Source organism: Anopheles merus, chromosome 3R (genome assembly GCF_017562075.2).
Source record: "Anopheles merus strain MAF chromosome 3R, AmerM5.1, whole genome shotgun sequence".
In the NCBI taxonomy this organism is placed as follows: domain Eukaryota; kingdom Metazoa; phylum Arthropoda; class Insecta; order Diptera; family Culicidae; genus Anopheles; species Anopheles merus.
Window position 1 is genome coordinate 30,720,161 of NC_054084.1, and position 24,337 is coordinate 30,744,497.

At 43.1% G+C, this 24,337-nt stretch overlaps 1 protein-coding gene across 7 annotated transcripts in view; it reads right to left on the bottom strand.

The window, feature by feature from the left end:
• Nucleotides 1–1,453: 1,453 nt before the first annotated feature.
• The window catches only part of LOC121596209, a 66,534-nt gene continuing 43,650 nt past the window's right edge, over nucleotides 1,454–24,337 (bottom strand). For 6 of the 7 annotated variants that reach the window (XM_041920955.1, XM_041920954.1, XM_041920951.1 and 3 more), the window contains 5 exons: nucleotides 20,877–21,464; nucleotides 16,688–16,854; nucleotides 7,337–7,473; nucleotides 7,059–7,235; nucleotides 1,454–6,611 (listed from right to left, as the gene is read on the bottom strand). In XM_041920955.1, the coding sequence (XP_041776889.1) occupies nucleotides 6,493–6,611; nucleotides 7,059–7,235; nucleotides 7,337–7,473; nucleotides 16,688–16,854; nucleotides 20,877–20,936 (660 nt within the window). In that variant the 5' untranslated portion in view covers nucleotides 20,937–21,464 and the 3' untranslated portion in view covers nucleotides 1,454–6,492. The remainder of the gene's footprint in view (nucleotides 6,612–7,058; nucleotides 7,236–7,336; nucleotides 7,474–16,687; nucleotides 16,855–20,876; nucleotides 21,465–24,337) is intronic. The other variant, XM_041920950.1, reaches the window with a different exon arrangement.

The following is a 24,337-nucleotide window of genomic DNA, read 5'->3' on the forward strand; positions in this document are numbered from 1 at the left end:
AGGTCATTTTTCCAAGCACTGCTAAGATTTTTAGCTTCATTTCTTCCAAACTCATCGAAAAGCTGCACGTGCGTGTAAGTAAGCGTATGCGTATGTTTGCTGTTGCGCACAAGTTGCGACAAGTGTGTAGTAGTACGTCCACGGATGGTACGAAATATTGGTCCACGAAATAAGACATTATACATCTTGTTTGGTTTTGCTGCTGTCCTTTCTTGCAACGCCCCCGCCCCTTACCTCGCCTCATTCATGAACTGCCTGCGACTGGCTGGAACATAATTTTCCTCAGAACATGGTTTCTATTTTCGGTTCAACAACATGTAACACGCTGGAACACAAGTCGCTCGTGACATTATGTTTTACGCGCGTGACTGTTGTTGTGCTGTTTCGGGGCTTTTTTATCTTTTTCTTTACATGAGCTGAAGTGAAGTAATATAAGTAAGTGAATGATTTGTTTTTACCTTTCCTTTCGTCGCTTGCTCTGTGCCCCAGCGGCAAAACGGTGTACGGTTGTGTGGTAACGGGTTGGTTTGATTTGGTTTCGTTTGCTGGTGAGTATGTTGCTCAGTGTGCTTCTAAGCTGAGCTTTTAGATAATTTGTGATGAATTGTATAATAGTTTGTAATGTCACGATGCGTCTCTATTTCTGTATACATTTGCCAAATGCTGTCTACTACTTTGATTGGTGTTACAGGCTTTTGATGTAGTGCGCTAGCTTGATCGCCCCTTACCTTTACTATGGCGTATAACTCGAAAACTTTTACAATAGCAATTCAACAAGATTCAAATTATATTTTACCCCTAAACTGCACCTAATGAGTTTTTTTTTTCTTGCATTTAAATACACTCAAAACGCGTTCCATTTTAGCATAATAAAATGTCAACAGAATGATAACATAAAGAACAAATGCTTCTCTACATGTTTTTTTTCTATTTTACCTCTACACGACACATTTTAATGAGCCTTATCTTTTAAAAGGGTGAGTTAAACAACAATTTATATACCTTTGGTTGTGTGTAATAGGTTATAGCCTCTCTTTTTTTTTGCTGAAATGCTTAAATAGAAGTATGCATATAAAACGTGTTCGGTGTGCAGATGTACTCCTTTCCATCCTATCAACATGGCTAGATGTGCGCTTGTTGCTTCGTATCAGACAATCAACCATTTGCTACCGGTTGCACTATCACTACATCATACGATTACAACTAGTACTATTTGAATGTGTGTTACAATGTAGGTAAACACTCGAACAGAACGCTCTGCAACGATGCCTCAACATCATCATGATCATCATCACCACGGTTGTTAGGGTTGTTCGATTTCCGTTCGGCTGATTGCGAGCTTTCAACGAACAGTTAGTTATGTGTGCTTGTTGTTGTTTGTTTGTTTGTTTGTTTTGTTTTTACTTTCCATTTCTCAAATTGACAAACAGGACATCTATATCACAGTTATCACTAAACGTAGTAAACGAAATCGCATCACGCCCGCCAGCATTCCCCTTTTGCTCTTATTACTGCGCTCAGCGTTTTAATCAGGGGTAGGTTGGAACAATGGAGATTTTTTTGTAATAAAATGCATTTTCCTACAACTACTGCAATGCAGATCGCTTTATGTTTGCTATAATTTAGGTTTCTACAAACACGTTTGATTTCGTTTTGTCTACCGATGGGAATATGCTAATTGTGAATAATGTTATATGTTTGCAAATAAAAATAAAAACACCTCCCAAACATGTTTCTACTAGTTCTCTGTATCGCTAGAGCATATGCGTATTTGTTCTGTGACTGTGAATATATGGTGAATTAAAATTCGAATTCATTCTACAGGTGTACCGGTGCGTTTAAAAATTGTGTTTTGAAGTTGATCGCCTGTTAAGTGGATCTGGATCACTACTCCATTGACCTTTAATCGATTGAATTCGATCAAAGAGTATGTAACATTACTAAGTTTCTTATCATGGGAGGTGCCTTGCTTGCTTGCCATCTACGCCTGGCTCCTTTCGACGATATCTTACACAGTTAATATTTAAATGCTTTCCCAATGCTACGCATTTGTATGGTGTGCTTTTTTTATTCTCTCTCTCTCTCTCTCTCTCTCTCTCTCTCTCTCTCTCTTACTCTCTCTCGTGCGCATTCTCCAGATGTTTGAGGAATATAAAACCGATAAAAAATATACGAAATTTATTGCTTTTGTACATGTATTCTGTACCATTTTTCTTGTCGTGTTTGTTGTTTAATCTCGCAATCTACTTAACTCTAGAAGATTAGTATCATGTGGTGTGTTGTAACATATCAATGCCAATCGATTTTTTATACATTGTTTAGCACTTAATTGTAAGTTCATTTGGGTGTGTTTTGTTTTTCGAAGTTTGGTTTGCTTCCATCGCAGCCGTTGCACAATTTATTGTGCCATTATGATCGTAAATATATGCCTATAATTACGCATCGCTCGACGTGAAAGGGATGGAATAAACATAAACAAAATGTACACAAAAATACAGTCAAAACAAGCACATGCAATGAAACAAATGTACGAATGTCAGCTGCAACTAAATGACCATTTTAATCTTCTCAGCCGTAGGTTTAATTCGTGACATTGCTCCAGCCTACACCAACAGCGGGAAACAATTAGAAGCCTCTACCCTGTTGGCACCAACCATGAACGCACTGTGTGCACATTAAGCCCCAAACTCATCCATTTAATCCCTAAACTCCAATTGTTGTTCGAAAGCACAAATCCAACCACCAGCGCAGGGAACCAGGCCAGGGATCGTGCACGCTCTCTGCGCTAATTCTAATCTAATCCAATATTTACGCCGGTCATTAGGAGGTTATGGTTATTGAAATGATTGTTGCTCCCGCCGGCAGCCGGAAACGTCGGGAGACGGAAATCTCCTAATGAAATCATTCCGGTTGTGGTCGGGTCCCCGAGCCACATGGCCGCCGAATGGTGGGTCAGTCAGGTAGTACTAGGGGTAATATTTTTCCGCTTGATTAAACTTCCATTAAAAGCTGCACAAGCGTAAGCAAACGAGCAACAAATGAACGTTCGGGCGCGCCGGGTCCGGTTCAACAGTGTGCTTTTGGGGCGGTGCAAAAAAGGGGACAGGCCAGAGCCGCGCTTTTTCGTTGCGGACTAAACAAATATTCGACCCATACAATTCAACATTTTCCGAAGCCCGATGGGAAAGAAAAATAAAGAGAAAAACAACCATTTCTATGAACCGTTTGATTAATGATTATGATTCAACGGTGTTTTGGGCAGAGGCTTTGAAAGCTAAACATAATGTATTTACGCGCGTTCTTCTACGATCGGCGTACCGTTCTGGGGCTAGCCTAAAAAACCTATCGCTTCAATCAATTTGATACACGGCGCGCGCGTTCGGTGGTAAATGGGTAAGCGCTCACATAATTAGCGATGAATAAAAGGGGATTTTGTTCTCATTCTCGGAACCCACACACACACACACACACACACACACACACACACACAGTTTCTCGCTTGCCTTCGATCGGAATCGATTATCGGTGCGGTTTTTCCCCGTGCAGTAATTATTACTGCCTTAATTCTGCCTCCACATGCGAGAACGGTGTGGGAAAAATAGGCGTGGGGTACCAAAAACTCAGGGCATGTGGACAACCCGCTAGATTGGCATAATTACGGCAATAGATGGAAGTGCTCGTAGTGTGATTGTTGTAGATTATCGGCTCAGTTTTATTGTAGCGCGATGTTGAATAATAAAGCATCATTTAATTATGCAAATAATATGCATGCTCAAGCACACAATGCTCATACATTACTGCCACAAACTGTGCAGAAGGGTGAGATGAGGAGTTGCAAACTATTCAGCGAACTGTCATAGGAAAAGTTTTAGTTTTGATGGTACAAAAAAGGGTATGAAACAATTTTCATCATGTTCATAATTTTTACACACCGTTCAGTGGGGATGTAAATGTTGTGCTAAAAGTTTACAGCATCCAATAAATCTCATGGGGGATGTTTTTTTTTGCTGATGTGCTGGTACAATGTCCATCCCATGTAATCTGGTTCGTGGAAAACTGTTCTCTATTTAGGAGAGCGAACTTCACCATAAATGAGTGGACGATAAAATTGGTTTAGTGTGAAGAGGAGAAGAAGAAGCAGAAGGCTGTCAGTATCGTCAGGAATTGCATGTTTCGTTGTGCAGGGTTTACCCGTCCTTTTTGCGATGTTAGCTACACTATTTGTCGTTCATTTTGAAAAGCATTTTGACAAATTTTCCACATTTATACTATCCCAAAGCATTACCATTTAATTTTATTTTCAATTTAATCTTCATCGGCAAGCTTTCTACAGAGCAGAACGTAAAAATATAGGCTACCAGTTTGGCTATGCATTAAATCCAAACCATCATTTTTTGGTATCAAAAACAATGCAATGAAGTAGTAAAAAAAATACAAAAATAATTGAATATGAGTTTGTGGATTTAAAAGATTGTTGGCACGATATCAATCTCGAGTAGATTAGCCAAACGAATGTGCTTCAAAACAATGAGCTGTCAAGCTGGAAGCTCGAATAATGTTCAAATGTAGCTCCAGATGGCGCTGTCGAGAGCGATAAGGACGAAAAGAGATAAGACAAAGAGAGACAACCTCTTATTAGCTGATCATAAATAGAACCAATAAGAGTAAAAGATCTTCTAAATTTACTAAGCGGGGTCAGGCAAGGTCTGATTAGCTGATGAAGAATAGGCGCTATCGAAGGCGGGCAGTAGCTTAAGTATAGTGAAAAAGAACAGATGAATTTTTAAACTGATGTCCGATTATGTATGAACGCAAACGACAGTTGTAGAAAAGTCTAGATAAAGCTACTCAAATTTGTTACCAGTCGTTACCAATTTTTCAATTTCCCAGCCACCTAAAACATATTGATTGTATAGTTATGCTGCGCACTGTACGGAAATATTCCTCTCCGGACGAATTCAGTTGGGACGAAAACGGAGACGGAATGAAATACAAACAAACAATTTGTGAGTAAACATTCGGCTACTCATGATTCATCAACTAAAGCAGTTTATGGCTAAAACAATCATGACTAATGGTGCATAATTGTTACCTACAAATGACTTGAAAAAAATGTAATGATAATAAATAAGATGCAGAAGATCTTAATCTTATCGGTAATAAAACTGAGGCTTTTTATTCATATTGCACAGATGAAGCAATAGTTTTGAGCAATATAAAAATGAAATGAAATAGTTTTGAGCAATACAAAAATCTTAAACGACAATTTAGGCAGCTCACTTCGCAAAATTGATGCAAGGAACCCTGTTTTTTTAATTTAATTTAATAAAAGCATTGAACTAATTATAAAATAACGTTAATTTTGTTTGCGCTCAGAGGTCAAAGCGAGGTCAAATATGCAAATAATATTAAAAAAATTTATTTAACAAGATCCAAAACTGCTCCAACGAGCATTCCATCATCACTATCATCAATCGCCCGTCTGAGCAAGAGAAAAATCTATACAAACCTAAAAAAAAAACACACACACACACATAGAGTTGAAACAAAAAAAGAGTTGAGAAACAAAAAAAAAAAATGGCATTATCGGGCAACTTACAAAAAATGAAGCCAAAAATAAAGTTCCCTTTCAGCACGTTAGTCTCACATGGCATTATTTCGCGCATTGCTCGCTCGCTGCCTGCTGACTACGGTAAAGTTTCCTTCGCAGTGAAAAAGTGTCTGTTTGTGTGTATGTTCGCTCCATTGGTGCTTTGGTGCCCCCAGTTGCGCTTCCGTTACAGTCCGATGCACCCTTTTTTTTATTGCCATGCAATGTATCGAGCAGTGCAGGATGCATCTGCACTTCGCCATCGCTGTCCATCGCATCTATTTTAGTCTCGCTGGCTTCTCTAGGCTGCAGCGTTTTTTGTGCAGCCTTTCACATCATCATTCTCTCACACATTCGTTCTATTTCTTTCTCACATACTAACATACACACACCCACACACTGGCTGTGGTTATCGTTAACCGAAAAACGGAGCCCGGAAGCGATATCCTACCGCGGGCGGCCGTTATCCATCCAGCTTCCTTCTCAGGCAAGCTTACTGACGAAACGCTTGCGAGTGAGCAACGATGCTCTACTTTCCCCGGCCATGCTGCGGGGCCGTACCAATACGAAATTTCAAGTTTTGCACGAACCCAGCCACGTCCGGGCAACGCTGTTCAACGCGCGCTCGATCCATCGATGACACTGTGATGCGGAGTGATCCATTCCGTTGATGTGAAATCCACGCCACGGGTACATTTCCTGCCATTTCTGCCTGGTTCAGGGTCGGTGGGTTTTCGATTCAGGAGGAGAGAGAAACGGCCCTTTTTATTGTTGTGCACTGCCGGAGGCGAGGGGGAGTTACGCGGTTGCGGTTACGCTCCCGGGAGGGCGATGATGCATTGTGCGGCTGGCTGATCGAACGGATCAGTCCACGACACACTCGGCCGCAGTGACGTCCGCATTCATAGGTAGTTGGGCCGAGAGACGCAGCACAGCAGGCCCATGTTTTTGTATAATGATCCACGCCGTCGTTTCGCCGGCCAGGGTCCGTTGATTTCGGTCGTCAGGGCAATGGTTCGCTCTGGAAAAAAAGCAAGTGGGTGAGGTGTTTGGGGAATGACGCAAGGGATGGCCATCGGTATCGAATAAAATGAGTCAATCGTGGCCCCGGCTACGAAGGCTTTCTGGGTACGCAGGAAAAGCACACAATGACAGTGTGTATGTGTGGTTGTTTAAAAGTGATGCACTGTTTGCGGTAGTGCATACTTTTAGGCGCCAACGAGAGTGCTCGTGCAGAAGGTGGCGAAATGACGCACCCTCTCAACAACGAGGATCAAAAACAATGAACATGCAGATGCTGTATTGGGGGGAAAGGGGTGGTTCCAAAGCTTCCCGCATGGTTTTGACATTTTCCCAAACGCTTGATGAATGTGTTCCAAATCAAGGCAAACAGAAACCACAAAAACCCAACGACCATTTCACATCTTTCAGTGTGACCATGTGATCGATCGCCCTCGACTGTACCTACCCAGGTAGTTTTCCTGCTGCGGCATAAACTCCTGCAGCTCCTGCAGTATTCGGGCGATCTCCTGCGAGTCCTTCGTAATGCTGCACAGCTCCTCCTGGTTGAAGTCGGGCGTAATTTGCTTGCAGAGCAGTATCTGGCTTATCACATTGCCCAGATTGGACGGGCCGGCCCGGTTCTCTGCGTGGGAGAAGATAAGCTTGGTTAGGCGCGACAGGGGCAACAGCATCACCGCACCATCGTTTCGAAGCGGGGGAAAGGATGTAGGCCAACGAACTTACCGTAATAGCCGGACATGTCCATCGGTATTACCTGCACCAGTCGGTGGCTTTTGATTAATTCTCTTAGAAATAGTTGAGCAAGGTAGAACAGCAGCACCAGGTGCGGGTTATCGGTCAGGATGCCCTCGGCGATGGCGCTATTGGGAGAGGCGGGGGGATGAGAAAAAAGGACGAAAAGAACACTGTCATGAAGCTTTGAAATGGTTATTGGGAGGGTATCGATTTTTATTCGCTTTTGTATGTGTAATAGTGATGGGACAGTGAAGTTTGGGTTGGAATCGGTTCCGACTAGTTCCGATTTTTTTTGTGGAATCGATAATCGTTCGTAGATCCGCAATCTGTTTCAGAATCGGTTTCGAAGTTGGCACCGGTATTGAAATCAATGCTGTAATCGGAATCAGCTCCGGAATCGAAATCGGCTCAGATATCTAAAACGGCTCAGGAACCGTTTTCAGAGTCGGCTCCGAAATCAAATTCAATTTCTGCATTTTCATGAGAATAGGCGTTTGACTCCTACGCAGCTACGATTGTATCGATAGCCGCCAAGAACCCAAATTTATTTGTAAACGATCCATTCTCATGAAATTTATGCGATTTATACAACTTCTCATTTCGAGTTTGGGGTTGATCGAAACTAACGGACCAATTCCGATTCCAGAGCCGATTCTGACTCCAGAATCGATTCTGGATGCGGATTCAACTCCGGAATTGGCTCCGGGAACGCAATCGATTCCAGAACTTGAATTGGCTCCGAAATTGATTCCGAAAACGGAATTAAAATTATCTCCGGAAGCTGAATCGGAGTCTGCTGACGAATCGACTCCGACATTGGAATGCAAAAATGGAATGAAACTGAAATTGATTCCGAACATGATATCGGAACCGGATAGTTCCAAGTCCGAGTTCCCACCACTAACTTATACGTCTGTGTAAAGGCTCCACTGTGATTCTATCACATTAAAGTGATCAATTATGTTGGCGGAAAAAAAGAGCTAGCGAGAGAGAGAAAAAACTATATCGATCAATTAATGAGCGCTGTCAGCATAGATGAAATTGAGGAAAACTCCCATCAACGAAGCAGTAAAATCGTAGTTTAAAACATTCTCATTTACAGCACACTGTTTTTTTTTTTGCTGTGCCGTGGGAGTGAGGATTGAACGCCAACCACCACGCTTGTTCTTCCTCCGCTACGCTACACTGACACAGTTTTCCGCTGGCAGTGCTCCAATTTTATCTCCACTGCAACGCGTAACCACCTAGCGACGTCCATTACTGTGGCCCTGTTTGTGGCTGCACTACATCACGTACATGATTATCATCGGCTGGGCTGTGGTAAAGCGCTCGAAACGCGCGGGTTAAAGATGAGACTGCACGGCCAACGTACGGCTCTGTCAAACCGTGGCGGTAGCAGCTGAATAGGGGAGGCGAACTTCCTTTAAGCATCCGGTTGGCATCGTAATTGGGTTACGGTCACATCAGCTTACAAAGCGTGCGATTAAAGGGCCAACCATTGCGAACAAACATGCGCCATTTACAGCAGGCACGGTGCATTGGATCGGTCGGTGGTGTCATAGGTCAGAAGCACCCCAAGGCACAGTGAGTTCATTATCGATTGGTCAAGTACATTCTAACGTAACGATCTTATGGTTAGAACAAGAGAGGAAGATCGTAACTTTTTGCAAGTAAATGAAACAAATAACAGGCCAACCAGTTTGAGCAGCTAATCGCATTGTACAACTTAGCCAATTAATTAATAAAATTAATATAGTCCTAGCTCTGCCCAAGACAGAGAGAGAGAGAGAGTGTGTGTACGAGAAGGTGGTCAAACACGATGATGATAATCATTTCAAGGGGCAGCTCGGTCACATCGTTTGCGTTAATGGTCCTGGGATTTGTCTGCTCGTTACGAACCGTGCGCTAACGTCCTTTTTTCCCCCGTTGCGTATGCTCGTGCGAAACGCAACCATGTTATGTTCTCACCAGAAAGCCCCCCAAATAAGAAGGAGCAACAACATCACCTTCAGCTATACTTTTGACATTTGTTTACTTGGCAACGTGTCTGTGTGTGTGTGTTCGGGCGTGTCTCGGGGTTGTGATAATGTCCAGTGTTTATTAGGCTGCTGGTGGTGGTGGTGGTGGTGCTGCTGCTGCTCTACGAAGCCCGGGCAAGGGCACGTAAAATCTTGGGAAGTCTCAGGAGTAAACCTTTTCCGAAACAAGGTTCTTTCACTTAGTGCATGTTCTTTAGCAAGGCAGACATGCTCTTTCCATTTCGAGAACGTCTTGAGTGGAATGAAGCAACGGGAGTAAAAGGCGGGGAAAGTGTTGTTTCTTGCAAAACGGGGTGAAAGTTTCTGTTTGTGTTAAGTCATGTTTGCTGATTACCGAGAAACATTTGCACACCCAACGGGCAACGGCTGGTATGGCGCGGAGCACTCATATTTTAAATTTGTTTTTGACAATCTAGCATTTAAACTCCTTATCTAATATAATTTATAAAAATTAAATATAAATATTTGTCAAATAAAATTTAAGTAAATAAAAAAACAATATTTGTAAAATGGCTTCAATATAAGTTAATTTCCATCTGAATCCAATCTAATTAAAATAAACTTTTATATTTGAAACATGTTATTCATTGTAAGCTTTGCAACGTGTGATTTGCCATCTCAATTATTAGCAGATCTGTTTAGTGTCTGAAAGGTTTGTTTGAACCGTAATGAATCACACATTTTCCCAGTATATAAATATAATGCGCTTAAAACCACATAATTAAGTGATTGCATTGATCAAAAAGAAACAAAAAACAAACTGATTGCTTAATGATAATAGATGCAATTAAACAACCACATTAATTGCACTGCACATTTGCAATTAGCGGGCAAAAAGCAATTTACTGCTTCATTAACTACCATCACCAACGTTCACGCATTTGATTCATTATTGTAAACAGATGATTATTTAGATGGTTTGCAAAACCATCCCATAACGTTGGCTGTTAGCGACACTTAACACAAACTAGTTAAAGCTGCTGCACCGACCGTTCAAATGCGCTTAATTTGCATACTGTAATTCATTTGTAAAATTCCACCCAATTGTGCTATACCGCTGCGTAGAAATGATCTTCCGTCCGCGTGCGGGTGGTACCACCCAGACAGTGCTTTAATTGAATACTCAATCTCGATAGCATCATGATTCCTCTTAGAGCAGGGAGAGGAGGAAAAAAACCGGCACTCTGAAAACGTTAATGAGCACAAGCGTGCCATTTTACCTGGTGCGACTGGGGCACGTTTTGCGCGTCAGCGACCATTCGTCTCCATGGGAGTAAGCGGCAGTAAAGTACCGTGCGTCTCCATCACGCAACGATATAGCACAGAGAGGAATTCCCTTTTGCTCACGCAGGGAGTAGCTGGCGGCAGCGGGAAACAAGCAAAAATCTTCAATCAAGAGCGCCGGCCGTATGCTGCCAGAGCCTATCAGCACCGTTCCGGTAATGATCGGACGCCACCGGGTGGTATGATAAAAGGGGCAAACAATATCATCGCTTGCCGGGTGATGCGGAACGCATCGTACGCTCGATAGCGGGTTCCAGCTCACCTATTTTCAACCTCCTCCAATGTTCAATCGATTTGTTTGCCGTAGCGAGCACATTGATTCTGTTGCCTTTTTTTTAATCTGCTCTTGCTTCAACTGCCAGGAATCGAAGAATCACAAACGCCAGAGATAGGAAAACAGTCTAACCAATCAATTTCCCATTCTCACCACGGTGCCCGCATGCTGCTAGGAGAAAGCAGTGTGCAGCCAGTCATGGGCGTAAATGAGATCGACTTTTCAGCATTCTTGAAAAAATAACATAAAGAAACTTTCCAAAATACGCTACCCCAAAAACGAACGAGCAGCATGTGATTTTTGGTTCCTCACCCTACCAGCTGTTTGAATTATACGCTTGGATGGCTTACGGTGCTGCCGATACGTATGTAAGCTGCCTTTTTTTCTTGGTTGGCAGAAGGGTTTTATTTTCAGCTCAAAATCACTCTCCACGGCAGACAGGAAGTGCATGGCAGCGACGCACGACCGATCACGTTTGATGAAGCATGTTTTGCTGGTGTTATTTTGAAAAAATTGATTAGAATTTCGCACCCGTCCCGCCTTGGCCCTGTGAGTGGGCGGAAACGCTTTGATTAGGTTAGCAAAAACACGCGTAACAGATCGAAGACAATCACGAAACCAATCCACCAGCTGGGTAAAGGGCAGAGCAGGCTCGTGGTAAAGCGAAGCAGTTTACATTCGCTCGTGCTGTGAATTTTTGAAACAAAATCATACTTATCTACCTTCCCCTTCGCCAAGTGTTTGCCGGTGGCTTGTTATCATTTCTCGCCTGCCTTTTTGTAGCGTTACTTTAAATCACCACCCATTCGCTGACGGGGCGAATTGATTTGATTACCTCCGTTACCTGGTGCCGACTTGTGGCTGTTTGTCAAAGTCGCACACAGGGCGGGCGCACATGGAACGGTAATTTATTGTCCTGCTTGCGAGTGTGCGAGCGTGCGTACGTCAGGTACGGTTTCGAAAAACAATTTACCGGTAAGCTTAAGAATTTACGAGGCATTAGCAGGATGCTTCCACGGCGTACAGGTATCGCACACAGATAAAACACACCGAAGACGTTCATAATTAATGTACTTCATTAAGCGTGGTACAGCGGGTGTGGCAGCGTTTTGGCAAGGCAGGGCGAGCACCGGGCGTGTATCATGTGTCGCCCGTATTGCATACTTTTAGGATGAGTGGCAAAAATGGCTGCTTGCCGTACCGTTATGAGGTAAGTTTTACTTTTTCTTTCGTACCTGAGTGCTGCGCGCACTTGCCAAAAGTACCCTCGTCATGTGCTATGGCTGCTTCGGAAACTAGGAGTAGATTTTACGAAAGCGTATCCTCCCCCTTGTCAAAAGGGGGGCTGTAAAATAGCTGATAAATTTCTAGACTATACATTCGCTCGTGCAAAAGTTTTGGGATGGAGCGGAAGGACCCGGTACGAAGGGATCGATCGTGATGGAGAATGGAAATTAATGTTTGTACCTTTCGGAGGATATTGGTGAAGTTTGTTTTCAAATCTTGGAGCGCAACTTACAACGCAATCATGCACAGATTGAGGTCCCCGTTTAGGAAGGATCTGCAGTGAAAAATCGTTCCACATGATGAAAATTACCCGCACTTTCTAATCAGTAAAGGAAAAACATTAATAATGATTAAACAAGTATGCTGCTAGCCATTTTAACCTTCTCGTATCAATATTACACTGCTTTTGTAAACTGAAAACTAAGCTGAAAGTTAATTAGTCGGCGGTAATTAAAGCTTGTTTGTCTCGTACGCGCAAACAAAGCCGACCGGCCTCGACCACACGACCGGCAGCACGTGTCACGTCAAAACCGGCAGCGATACACAATTATCGGGTTTGTCAAGACTAGCAGCAACCTGTCAGCAGCGACTGTCTCGTCATTAGTTTCGTCATCCGTTGCGGTTAGCGATGATGTGGCACGCGTGTGGTGGTTGATTACTTCGTGGCTTGTTCGCTTGTCAGCTCCAGCCACTGTTAACCGGGTGGCGGTGAATTACGATGAAATATGATAATGTTTGGTTGCTTTGGGGTGGTATTGTTAAGTTTAAATGGCAAACAATCCTTTACACAAGGATCGATAAATCGTTCATCAAAGACTGTTAGGAATGTTTGTAGTAAAAATGGTATATCTTTAGGCGTTTTTTGTTTTTACTTCGAATTGCATACTCTAAGGCTGTTGCGCTTTGCTCGGCATCAAAACAATAAAAAAACCTAATTAGAAGTTAAATGCTTAAATGGACGCCGTGAAGATAAAACTGCAAACAATATAGTTGATAAAATGTCTCAATAAAAATGATGAATGTTTGATAGCAAAGAGTAAACTAAATAAAAATACATCCAAATGTCCAACCATTTCCGCTTTAAAATAATGCAAACCCATAAACCCTTCGCGAACGGTTAGGGAACATTAGCACCTCACCTAGCCAAGGCATCCCTTTGTCGGATGATTTGTTGCAATCGGTGCAGCACGTAGAGCCGGCAGCTGAGCCCAGCTTTCTTGTTTCCGAGTGTCATCTGCAGTGAACGGTAGCGTCCCTTGTCGCCCATTCACTACTAGTGTCTCAATAAATCAAACTTTCCTAGCGTCCCTTTTTGCTGTTGTAGTTGTTGATATTGCTGGGAGCAATCGGCCGGAACAGGATTAAGAATACGCTTTTACAGTTGGGAGCACGAAGCAGCTGCATCGGTTCACTCGTGATCATTTTCATGCTTATGGTAGCATACAAAAAATAGATTGCACATTCCATGTAGCTCGGCTTGCGGACTGGTCGTCCGTGAAAAGTGTCCGTGCTAGTTTGCAGAGGAGGAAAACGTTGTTTTATCCATATTTTAATACAGCACACTTGCAGGGCACTGCCAAGTGGGGCTCTGTCCGTGAGAAAGCGTGTAAAATTTACTGCCCTGAGATCTTTGTGTATGATGGACTCAGTTTTAATACAAGACCTGGCTTGTATTCACTGTTTTGTGTAGACGAATATTGTAGTTGAAAAGTTTATCACAATCTACTGTCGCTATTGTGTACCGTTTGGACTGGGTGTGCGAATCAATTAAACTTCATAATGTCATAGTTAACGTTTGCACTACAGTCGTCGCAAAAGAAAATGCTTCAAATAGTGTCACTTTCCCGACACGATCTTAAGATTACGCTTCACTATCAAAGCCGTTTGATTCCGGCAAACCCCCAGTGGCTCTCGTGCTGATTTCCATCGCCCTTGCTGAGGGCCGAATGGTTGTGAAAGGAAGGCAGAAAGATTATCCGACGATTGTGCCGAAAGGCAAATCTGCTTTTGAATAGATTATCTTCTACCATGCCGAGGCAGTGGAACGTCCCGAACGTGCCGGAAGCTGGATTTTAAAAGCGATGGTATGATGTTAGTCACGTGAGGAATGTGACTATTCCTTTCAAAACTGATCTCATGAATGATTATTCACGCTCACAAAAGGAAACTGATTATAGCCTTAAGGCATTTTCGCTATTCTGTAGACTCTTACTGGTGTGTATGGATGTTAGAGGGTAAGCTGATAATGTAGGATTATGCTGCATTTTTAACAAAAACTAAAAATGCATGTCAAACTGTGGCAGTGCAATAATTTGTGCCATTTTTTCTAGAAAAAATAAGTTTCCTTAATTAACGTTTTAATCTTAGAATAATTGCAAAAGCGGTTGTGCAAAGGATTATGTGCTCCTTGTTTATTAAAATAACGACAGTGAGAACACTTTGTATTTCATTAAAAAAAACACTCTGAGCATACGAAAGCTGTTTCATACTTTCGCAAGAAGTGCCATCACTGCAGTCATGTCCAATTCCATTATCGTACCCACCCCGCTGTATGTTCTGAAAACGCACAGAATAGGACAATGCAGCGTATTCCATGGCTTCAGCACTGCCCAAAAGCTTAAGAGCAACGTGCAAAAACTCGTACCGACACAGTAGAGAGCACCGCCAAAGAAAAAAAAAACAAACACTCACACACTAAAAAGAAACCACCAACGCCGTACGTGACAGGATCGGGAAATGAAATAAATTGCATAAATTTTGAAACCCCGTTGTTTATTATTTTCTTTGCAAGCGCGGAACAGATTATGATGGTCCCGCTCGGTAGTAACCGGTGGGCCGGAGGAAACGGCAGACAGCCAGTCTGACAGAGTTCATTACTTTTGCGCTGCTTGCGAAAGTGTGTTGCTGCTGTTGCTGCTCCAGCAATCGTGAATCGTGTTTATTTTGCCTCTTTCTCTACTTTCTACCCGGTGGTTTATTCTTCTCATTCTGGGTGAGGATTTATTTAAAATCTGTCGGATAGCTTAGCGAATGAATTGCCCGCGAAGCCTTAGACGGTGGTTTAACGCCCCGGCTGACTGTCAATTGCATTGAAAGATTAACGCCACTTGCTGTCAAAGTTGATAAATTGCAACCAACAATGGGAACAGTGCTGCTCGCTCGACGTTTGTCGCCTAGAGATCGGCTCGAATAGAAAGGCTCGTTATGAGCTTGTCGGGGAAAGAGGTATGATTTTGTATTTCTTCAGCTTTCTCATAGATAATGAAAAAACTTTCATAATCGTCTTATTCTTATTCATGCTTCAAGGTTTATTTTAGAATTGTTTTTGTAGAGATTTGTTGCTCCTCGGTTTGAAGTTGAGTTAAATTGTCCGTCGATCAAGAAGTACCATACAAAATAGCTACCAAATTGCATACCCTCAGGCGGTTGGATTGAGCTCTACCAACGCTCTGGCTAAATGGCTAAAATACTGCATATATATTGCATATATTTAGGCGTCTTCACAGAACGTAAAAACGCTTCAAACGATGATTAAAAGTATACAGCAAAATATTACAATATGAAGTGACGGTATCGTCATACAGAAGTCTTGGTTTCCCATCTTACAGCCCCATAGCATGAAGTAGCTCGTTAGTGCGTTTTTTGTACAAAAAGCTCACTTTCTTTAACTGCAACGACTGGAAACAAGCAAAACAATACCGCTCTTCACCAAACAGGTCTATTGCTTTCGGGGTGTCTTACAAATGGTAGTCCGATTCTTAGACGGTGAGCCAACTTTACAAACACTTCACCGCCAACAGTAAGCTCCTTTCGGGCCGAAGTTCCTTAAGTACTGTTCCTTACAGCACAACCGGTCAGACTGCTCGGTGACACCCTCGGTTGGTCGCGTGCGCGCTCGCTCGCTGGGTAAATATTTAAACTGGCACAGGACAATTTCCAACCGGCCCATTCGAGAAAACAACTTCCGGCCGCTTTACACCCACCGGGAGAAAGGAGGCCTTGTTTGCATCTCGTTAGTTCGCTCGCTTGCTTGCGCTAACCGTGAACGCTTTCCAGGGCCGGCCAGCAAGATATGAAAATAAACTTTTTCACTTTTCCTTGCAAGATCCTTGCTTGTTCCTCCAAACGGAAAGCATGTGTTTGTGCAGGAGCTGGATGTGGAGTACATTAGCCTTGGTCCCGAAAGATGGTAGCAAAGCATCCACTCGCATCTAACAACTTCCTGCTCGCGGGGTCGAGTCGAGAGTGTAGTGGACTCGTACGACTGCTATCGTACGTATCGTATCGCAGATCATATCACCCGAAATGCCACACGAATGTTGGATAAAAGTGTTAACATACTCCCTTTCCCTGTTGCTTGTGACATGATGGAGTAAGTTTTTGCGATATGTTTGCGTAAAGTAGGGGATAAGTGATACAATTCCACCACAACTCCGGATGCAGTGACACACTTACGTTCGTATTTGGGGCAGTATCAGGGCGGCGGTATGCTTGCAGGCCTCGACGCAGGATCGGCGAAGTTTTCGGATCTTCTCCCGCAGCTCCGGACAGTCCCTCGATTGGCCGACGTGTATGAGCAGGTCGCGAAATAGTGCCACCTCACTGTTGATTTCCAGGATAAGCTGCAAGGAGAGAATGCGAAAAGGAAGGCACGGGGTTGTATTAAAGTTCGTGTTGAAAATGCAGATACTTTGAATTAAAGTTCCTCTAAAATATTCTGCCTGTACTCTATACACACAAGCAGGATTTATAGTTCGGTGACTAAAACGCTTCTTCTGGTTTGGTTACATTCTTAGTTTACACACCTTGAGCTAAGCATGTTACATGTGCGGTTGCAACAGTAGACACAAGCTCATTTTCATGCTGAGCGCATATGCAAGCAAGCGTCCCCTTAAATGCTTCCTTCACTGCACTGCAGTGCATTAAAATCTTATAGTATTTCACCTGGCACTGGAAACATGCATCCTACAGGATGCCTTTTGAATATTAATGCTGCTCGTAAATGCGTCTAAAGCGTGCCAGACATGCAGTGCCTTGCAGTTGTGGTTTTAAGGTCGCTTTGCGAGACGGTGAATACGAGATGCAGAATTTTACCAGACTGTCATGGTTTGGGTATTAATCGGGAAGAAAATAGCTCTAACAATGGCTCACAAGGTAAGCATCAACGATGAAAATGGATCGGTTTGAAAATGATAAATAACATGGCTGCACTGGGAAAGCTAAAATTGATGCTTGAGCACTTAACAAGACGTAAACGCTAAGCGGATTGCATACTTTTCGGGTAATATATCACAATTATGACAAAACGATAATTTGAATACATTTTACTAGTTCAATTTAACCACAGTTGTTGATTTGTGATACATTTTGCAATCATGTAAACCAGCCAAAGCTTTCCTGTAGACAGCTGCTACAGCCGAAACAATAACTCATGTGCTAGACATATCAACGGTATGGTTATTGTTACGGGAAAGTTCCATTTCCCATGTGTTTGCTGCACTATTTAGGCTGAACAATCGTATCATTCAAATGTACGACTCTACCAGTCGGTGTAACGCCCACTGCATCTGTACACCTGAACCATAAAAATCAACTCCTCCCCATGTTCATCTCCGTAGCAAAATGCATACGAAAAACGCAAAGCTCCGGGTGCGCATCCGTACAACTTTTAAGCGTGCCAACCCCAGTGGGCGCTTCGCTTCCCCGTAGGCCCTGAATAATATATTAATAATTTGCACCGGCAGCAGTGAGCGATACTAGCGGCAACTCAAACAACCAAACGTGACACCCCACACCTACCCACACCGTGAGAGCGTTTCCGGCCTAGAAACTCATTAAAATTCTATCGGCAGCGCTCGTGCCGTTTACATGCGCTGGTGAATTTAATTCCACGACGGCCATTGTGTCGTTCCGAGCCATTCTGGAAACGGTTGCATGGGATTGATAAGGGGATGGAGAAGACGGAATGGAATGAATTCGATACCGAGACCTACGCCCCGTCGATGGTCGCTTCTAGGGAAGATGGTTTCGCTACTATTTCGATCTGCGGCGGGTAAGTTTATTAATATTCATAACTTACAACCAGCGAGTAGATCACAAATGTAGTTGTACGCTGTATGAACCTCGTGATGCGTGACTCGCAATATGTCACGACAATCAAACAGGAGCGGCTCTATGTTGCTTGATTCCATTTTTGACCCAATGAGGTTCAATTTCGTGTACACACATAATGTCCGTGCGCACACGTCTAATCGTATCTTAATATCGCACGGTAAGCCAGCTCAGCCAGCTTATTTCCAATACACTACACGGCTTACATTTGGCGGTGTTTGGTGTTGATCCGTTCGGGTAGGGCAATAAACCTTCCGGTCAACCTGCCGGCCACAACCCGGGGCACGCTCTGCTAATCGATCGATATCGATTTTACGGCCGATGTACTGTCTGGATCTCCGCGGGGCGATAAATTGTGCGTCTAGCGAGCCGAGACCTAAATTAATTCACCCTCTCGTCGGTTCGTGAAATCACCCCTTGGATAAAGAGAGAGAGAGAGAGAGAGAGAGAGAGAGAGAGAGAGAGAGAGAGAGAGAGACGTAAAGGAGCGCCGTATTACCACGGGTCAAAGGATACTAAATTAAACAATTTACATAATAAACGCCACGAGCAGACAGACGCCGCCAAAATTCGAAACACGCAGTGGGTAGGTCATGGCAAACGCTGAACGTTGATAATTATTCAGCAGAAACTAATAGTCGTCTTCTCTGCCTGCTCTAAAGGAATAATTTACATACAAACTTGTGATGTATGTGATGGCAAAGTAAACTCTGCTGGAGTTTACGACAAGTTTTTTTTTTCACTCCAAAAAGGTTTCTTTTTGCGTTAGATTTCTCTACTAAAAGTTGAAATAACGAAATGTTTTCTACCTACTTTACAGCCTTTTAAAACCGCCGCAACCTGCACAGCCCGTGGTTTCCGGTTCGGACCATTTTAATTATTCTAATTGCTTAAACCAAAACCTCTAACCCACAGCGATCGTTTGCGCACTCACACGTACAGTATCCTTCTCCCCTCCTTGATCGCATTCCGCAATGCACCCGAATTGTGCAGACAGTGAAATTCATGCATGTAGTAAAACGGGTAGTAGTAGTATGCCACCGCCTGTTCCTTTATGTCATAATAGGGCACAGCATGGGCACAAATAATAGGTGGGTTAGTCTCAGCGCACCAGAAGGTTCCAAAGTTTAATTAAAATGCTTCTCACAGCTCCCGCATCGGTGTGTATGTGCATGTGTGTGTTTGGCCTTCCACCTGTTGTGGAGGGGAATATGTTTGAGGCTAGCAAAATTTTAAGGAATTAAAGTATAAAGAAGAAGCCGTTTATCTAATAAATGTTTTGAAGATTTGTGTAAAACCAAAAGCATATTTGTTTTTCATAGCAGGGCGAGAATTGTTAATATTTTATGCTGCATAAAGACCATATCAATAGTGAAATTAATGTTTATTCTTCTTAGTTGTTAACAAAACGATCTGTACTACGTTTCTTCATATGCATACTGCTCTTAAAACACACATATAGGAGGATTTGTCATCAAGCAAGCCTAATTTTAGGCGTTTTAAGTATCCAATGTTGTGACGCAAAACTTAAAGCGAGTTGCTATCACTTTTGCTCCACATCGATTGGCCTAGGCTTGTTTAAAAATATATCCCAAGTTCCACGAAGGTAAAGCTAAAAACCAAAGTGATTTGTCCTGTTTCCATCATGTTTCAACTGTGTCGATTAAGATAAGCCAGTAGGCGTTGCGGGATGGGCCGATGTGAAAAAGTAGTTCCAGGGACGATTTTGTAATAGAAAAAAACCTTTTTTTTAAACACTGCATGTCACAAAAAGGTTGATGAATGTGCTGTAAATTAGTTCGTAAGTGTGCGCATAAAAAAGGATTCTAGATTTTGTTTACCCACACCGAGCTTATCAACCCGAGCTCAACACACTAATGAAAATAGATGAAACCGCTAATGCTGAACGGTTGTGCGCCCGACAGTAGGCTATGCAAACTTGTGAATGGCACCCGAAACACTGCTGCGCCCGAATGTAGGCAGCTCTTCAGGATTGCCAAATGAGTGAACTTGATTTAGTTTTTGTTTTTTCTACATCCCAACATCAAAACCCAACAACATCATTAACATCTCGGAAAATGTTCACGTTCGTTGGCAACGAGTGTTTGTATACAATGTGTATGTGTTTGTGGGTGTGTGTATGAGTGTGGAAAGCTTTCAGAGCGTGATGGATGTTGATAGGGTGGTAGGACTAGGAGCAGTTTTAATTAGATTCCCATGTTGTTTGTTACCTTGCTTGAAAGGTTGCCGAATCAGAGGGCAAACATAGTTGCTCAACCCTTGATGCTCCCGTCAGGCATTTACAAATTGTAAGTAACTCTGGCCCAGTTGGGTAAACTCCAAGCTGTATTTGCAGCTCGTATGCAATTGTTTTCTTATCCTATTCATTAATACCAGCTGTATCATCACCGCTGGTAACAGTAAGAATGTATTGTAGACTTGTTTATGTACTTCTGAGGTTTATAACCGTGTGGGAAAATCTTGAACGTGCTTCCACTGCTCGGGAAAATACAGTACCCAACTTCAAACTCACCGTGTGCAGGTTGGAGATTTGGGTAACTTCCACCGGTGTCATATGGTGCATGGCCAACATGTCGTCGCGTGGGCACTACCAGTACGCGTGTCGCTAATACTCGCTTACCCTTACCCCCTACCCACTACTGTACGTACTGAACACGCGCCCAAACTACCAGCCCCCCGTGAGGCACGCGGACACGCAACACGATGCTTTTATTACGGCTACGATTTTCACTGGTGGCATCCGGCGCGACGGCAAGTAATGCTGGTCACGCAGTAAATCCAGACCCATTACGGACGCATGGGAGGAATGGTCGCTGTACCACGGTAGACACTGCAGTGATCGTCCCGAGCACCATTAACATCGATTTTTGCATCTTTCTCACATGCTTTCTTTTGCACAGGTTGACTGTACGTTATTCTTATTCACATTTTATCGCTACTGCTAGACAGCCTTTAAGTAGACACTCGCAGAGTAAGCACACATACACTTTGTGGATGATGCGAAGTGGTCACATTACGTTGTCACATTCTTTTATGATGATTGGCACAGTATTTCTTAGTTTCACTCAGAATATCTCTTACTAGACGGACCGGAGAGAGCCTGGGGCATATATGTATTGTAAATTTCGTATTTGTTAACAATAGTATGCATGGAAGTTAGTTTTTCATCGATTTGCATAAGAATGCGACTCAAATTATACAATTTAATATGAAATACGCATACGACTATGCAATTGACATTGCTTTGCACCATTTGTATGCGTTTACATTTGTTTTTAAACATTTTTCTTCCTGAAATCATGGTTCAATAGGGAATTTTGGATGAAACTAAGATGTCGTTTGTGGTGAATAAATCTCACCGACTCCTTCCTCACTACTCCGTGGACTGGGCGGAAAGCAATCTTGTATTGTGCAGAGCATTGATTGGATTCGCGGGATGGAAACACCCCAATCTAGTGCCTGTTACACTATCCTTGGAGCCATTATACAATGATGCACGGTGCGCAAAAGACACCATACCAACGCAGCGAAGCTCATCTCGTTTCGACGTCCGGTCTCGAGGAAACGCGTCCCAACTTCAGCGAGAGTTTGACGTAGCGCCTCGAGGAAACGTAGCACAACCCGAAACAATGCTCATCGCAAACGAACAACGCAGTGAAATGTTAACTTGTGTGACTTCTTGCCCCGCACGGTGACTCGCGTCGCCTGAACACAATCGAAAGTTACACAGTTGCCTTTAAGGGAGGAAAGAGCGTCAGTAGTACGAACAGCAACCAGCAACACGAAGTGATGCCAACCGGATCCGTGTATACGATCAGTTTCGCTGGCCAGTCGGTGGCCGGTGCCGAGAGGGATAACGAACGAGCTACGAAATTGGCTCGCTTTCAGCAACGAGCGAGGCCGAATGTTAGTGATTCCACTTCCTGGAACATGTTAACATGACGCTGAACGATGCTGCACCCCTCGCACCGTACGGGCTGCTAGAAGCTCGCTAACGGAGCAGATCGTTTCGCAGCAGTACATTGCTGGGAGCATGGTGGAGCTATTTTCGGGCGATGCAATGGTGGAATAATTGTAACGTGCTTTTAATAAAATGAGTCTGCATGCAGAGAGAAGTTGAGTGTGTACAATCTTTCGAATGAAACTATAACTTAATTCAATAAACCCTGAAAACCCCCTCGCCAGCTTCATACAACTCACTACCATAAAACCATTTCGGAGTCCAAATCGCCAATACAAACCATCTAAACCGCCCGAAAGTGATACTTCGGAAGGCTGGGAGGAAATGGCAGGGCCAATAGCATTTCCCTGTAGTGTGCAAAGGACACAGAACGCATGTCTTTCCGTCTGTCAGCGAGGCACTTGGCCAAAGTGGATCAATTAGAGTGCTGTTGTCGGTGCTGTTGGCCAATGGACACACAGACACACATACACAGTCAGCCAGTCAGACTCAACTGGTTGTTCGGTTGTGGACAACTGTCGCGCGCGCGGAAGCACTTCTGGCAGAACATGAGCAATTTTTCGGTTCCGCTGTCAGCGTCAGACAACCGAACCGACAAATGTGTGATTGCTCGTTTTCTGCCGTCCTCTATGGTTATTCTGATCGCTTGCCATGGGCTGCTGTTCTGTGTTGTTTGTGCTTGTGGGCGTACACACATGCGTGTTTGCTCCGGAAGTTGATCCAAGTCGAGTTGTCTGCTTTCGGTGGATGTTTTTTTTTTTCTGGGCAAATATGACGCTGACAGCAAAAGCCGGTTCTGTTTGTTGATCGTCTGATGCACTCAATACTGTAGTGGTGTAATAAAGGCTGGTCTAGCTAGCTTGTGGTTGTAATAAATTGTATAATACTCGTGTTGTTATCGTTTTCCATCCATTCAACTTTTTACCGCCTCATTATTCCCTCGAATGAACATACTTTGCTAAACAAGTTTAGCAGAAATATTTGGCGTGCAATGGAGTGAGGTTTGAAATTGTGTTTTTTTTTCTACAATCCTCATCCTTTTCTCCACGGTACGCAAAACTCAAGTCCAAAAGCGGTACATAAACAAGCGACTCTATACTCTTCGTGCTGGTGGACCACTTTTTCGGGCAGCTAATAAATCAAACACCGAAATGTAGCTTGCGCCAACGAACGTTCACCACTCCGCGCCCAGGCTAAACGCATCAAAACTGGGAGAGATGGAAAACAAAAGGGGAGAAATATTTTGCATCTGCTCTGGCAGAAGAACAGCAATAGCAACGAACGATCGAGATAACAATTTGCATGTTTATGAAGGGAAAATAACGCTCCCCAGCGTTGGTTGGCTTTTTTGCGTTTTCCTCGCAAAACAGGAACATGATTGCAGATGAAAACTTTTGAACTCAAACTTTTGGCCAAAGCGAGCAAATTATCGTCCATGTTTTCTTGGAGCCTCGAAAGTTAAAACACACGATAAGGTGGAGAGTGGCACGATGTTTGTTGCAGGAATATATAAATTGAATGTGTTGCTCTGTTTGGATTATAATCTTCCAGGAAATGGAGAGTTAAAGCAAAATGTAAAATCGGGCAAAACGGCAACACATAATAATCTATCGTAATATACCATGAGATGAAAGGATGTTTTTACATATCTATCAAACATTCAATTTATCGAATAGCAAAGCTTAAATTGTTAAAACTTTGCAAGCGAAGAGTGCAGTTTTATACTGTTAACACGCCTAAAAGTATGCAAAAGTTACAAATAAATTATTCTGATTCGCCTAAAGGTATGCAATTAGGCGTATAAATTTGACACAATTGACCCGAAAGGCATTTGTTTCTTTTAAATCGTTACCAGAGATTTATTGTTAATATATTCAAATAGTTTAATCTTCACATTTTTCTATTAGAATGTATATTTTCATTTCAAATCATTTCGATCAAGCGTCACTGTTTAGAAGCAACGCCACTGCCGCATGCTCGAAAGAACGCATTGTCCCCAGTCCGTTAATAAA